The 5,319-nt window shown below is 31.0% G+C and overlaps 1 protein-coding gene across 1 annotated transcript; it reads right to left on the bottom strand.

The window, feature by feature from the left end:
• Positions 1-248: 248 nt before the first annotated feature.
• DDTFR10 (ripening regulated protein DDTFR10) lies at positions 249-3,526 on the bottom strand. Its single transcript, NM_001247473.2, has 8 exons — positions 3,344-3,526; positions 2,112-2,221; positions 1,902-2,018; positions 1,660-1,750; positions 1,315-1,441; positions 1,092-1,205; positions 727-888; positions 249-643 (listed from the first exon to the last, which is right to left on the bottom strand). Coding segments are annotated over exons 2-8 (699 nt in total). The 5' UTR covers positions 2,198-2,221; positions 3,344-3,526; the 3' UTR covers positions 249-641.
• Between the last annotated feature and the right edge of the window lie 1,793 nt (positions 3,527-5,319).

Here is a 5,319-nt window from a genome sequence, read left to right as displayed (position 1 = left end):
CAGCACATCACATATGCTATTATTAATTTTCATTATACAATGAAAATTGTTAGCTGTTACAAAAATATGTGATCTCTTTAAAGAATGTATGCTTTTACCCAAATTATTGTCTCAACCCATCCAAATTTAATCTAATAAATTCAATTTGAATTGACCAAAATTCTATCTCAATTTGGAAGATTTCCCTTTTATCTAAAATCTAGTATTTCTTTTTAAGGTTCAAGTAGAAGTGAATATTAGTAATGACATTTTTCATGTTCAAGTGTAGGCATTTTATCAAATTTTCAATCAGTAAATAACCTAAAGAAGTTTTGCTCCTATCACAGCACAAATCCACAAGAATGACCTGCCAAATATTTTCACTCTTCACACAACACTGTACTACCAAGTAGTATTACTGCAGGCTCCACAAGCATAAAACACCAATACAAGTTCAGTTTTGATGAAATCATGGAGGGTACAATACAAGTAATAAAATAGTTAAAACGTCAACCAAGAGAGCCAGCTACAGCAAAGTGAAGACTTCTTTCAAAACTGATACTTAAGAAATATAAAATACTCTTCCAAACGAGGAGCAAAACAGATGGCATAATCGGAAAAGGCCGCCCAGTTCTTCCATCAAAACTTCAGAGCAACAAATTTCCTGTCACAAGCAGACATCAGATGATCAACACAGAAGAAGCAGGAATAACACAGCATGAAAGCAACAGTATAGTATCGACTTACATATTTTGTTGAAAGCAACAATGTCACAACTCTGAACGTACTCGTTGATAGGTTCAACAGTAAGATGATTCTCAATGAGATCATCCACGGAGACCAAATCATCCACAATGGTAAGCATAATTTGCAGCTTCTTAATACCATATCCAACAGGAACAAGTTTAGCTGGAAATGAAACCATAGTTATGCTCGTCAACAAACACCAACAATTTAATAACTTTTCACGACATATCGGTGGAGTGATGGAATATGACACAAGCATTCAAGAAAGAAAATGATAAATGGTATTGGAATGATGAAAAAGCAATCGTCTCCCAACAATTCAGCTAAAAAATAAAACTAAATAGAAAACAAAAAGAGAAACTCACATGCTCCATAAGTCAATCCTTCCATATGAACACTACGAACAGCTTCTTCAAGTTTTTTCATATCGGTCTCATCATCCCATGGCTTGACATCCATGAGAACAGAGGACTTGCCAGCTGAAGTCAAATGAGATCAAAAGTCGATGCTCACAATGAACTTTAACGTTACCACAAGGTTCTCCTCTTAAATTTTACTCGGGATATTACAGTTACAGTAGAAACTTACATTCTTTCTTCTTCCCTGAAGCCTTCAACGCTGCAGCACGTTCTTCAGCAGCCTTCTTTTCCTCCTCAGTTTCCTCACCAAATAGGTCAACATCATCATCGTCATCTTCTTCTTCAGCAGCTGAGGCCTAGAGGCAATTGATCAAAGAGAAACAAATGAGAGAAGATTATTTCACTTGCAATTGTCCATTCACAGTTTCATGCGGCATTGCTGTACTAGAAGATATAAAGGGATCGATGATGACAAAAAGAAAATTCACTTTGTGATGCAATCCAAACAGCAGCAAAAAGATTAGAAGGCAACATAAACTAAAAATCAATTCATCAGAACAGGAAAATGTCACACCTTACTGTCAGCAACAGGGGGAGTTGCCACAGCTTCAGTGATAGGTGCAGATCCCTCTACAATAACACCAGCACCTTCACCGGATACACCACTTCAGGAAAACGATATTCAGTTAGATCAGTTTGCCAAGGAAGGAGGACTTAAAAGTTCCCCAATTGCAAGTTGATGAAGATAAAAATACGAGTGACATAGTCAAACATATTACAGGAAAATACGAAGTCAATAAGCTTTTTTTAACTTACGAGATTCTCAGAAGAGCATCAATATGCTTATACCACCTAGACGCATTAACATATTCAGCTGATGGGGATTTTGCTAGATATGAATACACAGTGATATCATCCTTTGAGGCTTGGTACCTGAAGACATGGATTAGACAACAAAATTCGCATTAGAACTAAAATAGCATCAGAGAGAACATTTCAGCAATGGAAGTCACAAGGGTAACTCACCCAGTGATGTAACTGCGGGCCAAGAGGTACTCATCAAGCTTCTTGAGGCCAGAGTCAGAGTTGAGGTTGTGGAATGCAACAGCCATTGCTTTAGGACAATGTAAGCTTTTCTGCCATCGTACAAGAATACAATATCAATATTTGTACAACAAACTAATATAATGTTGCACATTTTACCAACCAACTACAACTATTTTATACTCAGATCACTAGCTAAGCCAACTACAAATCACTGAACATGGATTAATAACCCAAGAAATTATGGTAAACAACCTATTCCAATCTTTAAGCAATGGGTTTAGCTAAACTCCTCTCCTCATCCATGCAAGGGTGGCTCAACCCTTAAGACGCACTAGCGCAGTGTTTTTTGGCCCCAAAAAAAAGGGCCTCAAAAAAGTTACAAATCCAAGAAGAAAAATCCCCAAATTCAGCTCCAACACACAACAATATACCATTTCTTGCTTAAGGATAACAAAGCTCGAATACAAACACATATACATCCAAAGACATCAAATCGCACAGAAAAGAAACAAATTCAACAACCAAATTAAACAAAGAAACACAACTCGACCCAAAAGGCAGAGCAAGCAATGAGTAGAACATAGAGACAGTAAACCCAAAAGATTAAGGAAATACATACATGATAAGAGATTAAAAAAAAAAGAGACAACCAGTGGCCATTTTGTTCGATTTTGAAAAAAATGTTCAGCAAACACAGAGCCGAACTAATTCCATTTTTTCAACTTTGGTTCAATAAGTGTCTCTTCAATAGCACCAACACTCAATAATTTTAATGAGCAACTTGACAACAACTTTAAACAATCTAATAACAAAATTTTCAACTAGCTAGATGCTAGCCGTCTGTACTAAAAGTACCAGTAGGCATATCTTTCTTTTAGGATGAGACCTTAGGTTTAGGCTTCTAGCAGGAAGCAACTCTTAGGCAGTTAAAAACTTAACATTGCAAATAAAGAACGCTAGCAAATACTAACACAATCCAAAAATTCAACAACACAAGACAATATTCAAGCATAATGACCTCAAAAATAAGAAATCAGCAATATAATCCAAGCACAAGTATATTTAGTGGCATCAAATCATCAAATAATCAACGTGTTGCTCTTTTAATCAAATATTCCTGATTTTAAACTATAATCAATCACCACAAATTCATATATAATACATGATTTTAAACTATAATCAATCACCACAAACTCGTATACAATACATACCGACGGTTGCTGCTGCTCTGTTGATAACGGAGAGGAACTGGAGGCGTCGAGCAGTACGGCGGCGGTATGATATATTTAAATGAGAGTGTATCAGATCTATTGAGTTCTGATTTAGGGTACCATACAAATAAGTCAATTGGGCTTGGGCTTCAACCTTGGGTTTTAAAATATAAAAATAAGTGTAAATTAGAAATATAACATTTTCTATAGTAATATTCTCAAGTTATAGAATTAGAGTTTGTATTTTAATATATAATATATAATATTTCAAGCTATCACATATTATTAAAAATTATAATGTTAATTATAAATAATTAAAAAAATATTTTAAAAAAATTAAAGAAAAAACAGACAAAATATAAATGGAAAATGTAATTCTTTATTATTTAAATTAAATACAATTATTAATTAGTGTTAATTGATTAGTACGTTTTAAGGAATTTTAAAAAATTTTCAGATTAGTTAGTTTCCTTAAATCTCTCAAGTTAGTTTAAATGAGATTAAATTTTGATTTAATTTCTTTAAAAAAACTCTTAACAAATTGACATCAACATACAACTTGTTTTGTTTTTTTCAAAGTTTCGCCATTCTTTGAGATTTGCAGCAGATATCATTTTGTTTTTTTTTAAGTAATTGAAGAAATTTTGGCGTTGGAAAAAAATTAATTTGCTGTGATGGAGAACATTGTGTCAATATTAATTAAACATGGTGGAAAGTGGAATTCATCATGTTGATTTTAGTAATAATTTATTGGTTTTAATTATGATTTGTTGGTTTTTAATATGGAGAACATTGTGTCGATTTAATTGGTTATTTTAAGATCTAAAACATAGATTATAGCTTTTTTTTTGGATGAAATAGTGTTTCGTTATATATATTGTGTATATGAAAAATAACACGTAAATGCATATGCGTTTGAGTTTTAGTAAAATTGAAGATCCGCATCATACTTGATTTATTAACAAAATAGGAAAAAAAAATGATGGTATAATGTGTTTGGTCACTAGTAAAAAAATAAGTAGATTTAATTATTTGAACCGTTGTAATATTAAAGTTGTATTAATTGTGTATGAAATTTATATAAAACTTGTTACTAATTGTGTTTGAAAGTTCAATTTTGTTGAATTTGATTTATGATCAAAATAGAAAAAATGAATTTGATGGTACAGTGTGTTTAGTCAATATTAAAAAAAAAGTAAATATAATTCTGTGGACTGTTAAAGTATTAACATTGTATTAATCGTGTATGAAATTTATATATAATTTGTATTAATTGTGTTTGAATGTTCGATTTTGTTGAAATTGGAATATATGTTGCTGTTTGGAATGTGAAGGTGACTGGTGATATATTTCTGTATGAATTTTGTATGAAAACTACAATTCTTTTTTGTTTAGTTAATTTTTTTTTTTTTGATGATGAAAGTTATAATAATTGTGTATAAAATGATTATCAATTTTTTGTTTTTATAGATGGATAATCTTTTAAAAGTTAACTTAAGTAGTTTATAGGTCATTGAAATGTATATTAAATATGTATGAAGTGTGTATGTTTTGTTTTTAAATTATATTTAGAGAAAATTAACAAACTAGTCAAATAACCTAACTTAATTAGTAAAAACCTTTATACTGTAGAAATATTAGTAAAAATGTCAAAATGTCATTATTTTAGAAAGGATTGTGCATTCTAATTTACTTCCTATTTTGTCTCATTTTAATTACAAAATTTTCAACTAATCTTCTCTCATATGTTTTTTAAGGAATGAAATATTTTCTCTCTCTCATATTTTTATATTACAATTCTTCTCCATTTTAAAATTTGCCTCTCTCTTCTTCTTTTTTTCCAGAAATTGAAAAATATATGTATAAAGATATTCACACAATACCTTTTATTAGAATATGAGTCTTTATCCGTTTTTAATATTTGTTTTATGATTTTATTTTTGTTAAAATCGTTCAAATTGTTATTTGTAGTTGAA

The sequence above is a fragment of the Solanum lycopersicum genome, chromosome 7, assembly GCF_036512215.1.
Source record: "Solanum lycopersicum chromosome 7, SLM_r2.1".
Taxonomy (NCBI): domain Eukaryota; kingdom Viridiplantae; phylum Streptophyta; class Magnoliopsida; order Solanales; family Solanaceae; genus Solanum; species Solanum lycopersicum.
Note: the sequence above shows the minus strand (reverse complement) of the source record. Positions and strands in the feature narration are given on the sequence as shown.

What these genes read in the sequence shown, in the direction of transcription:
- DDTFR10 (NM_001247473.2), bottom strand. Translation starts at nt 2,197, where the DNA reads ATGGCTGTTGCATTCCACAACCTCAACTCTGACTCTGGCCTCAAGAAG. An exon ending in TTCAGGGAAGAAGAAAGAAT is followed by an intron (nt 1,206 to 1,314) that starts GTAAGTTTCTAC and finishes ATTTGACTTCAG; the next exon opens with CTGGCAAGTCCTCTGTTCTC. An exon ending in AGGATTGACTTATGGAGCAT is followed by an intron (nt 889 to 1,091) that starts GTGAGTTTCTCT and finishes TTTCATTTCCAG; the next exon opens with CTAAACTTGTTCCTGTTGGA.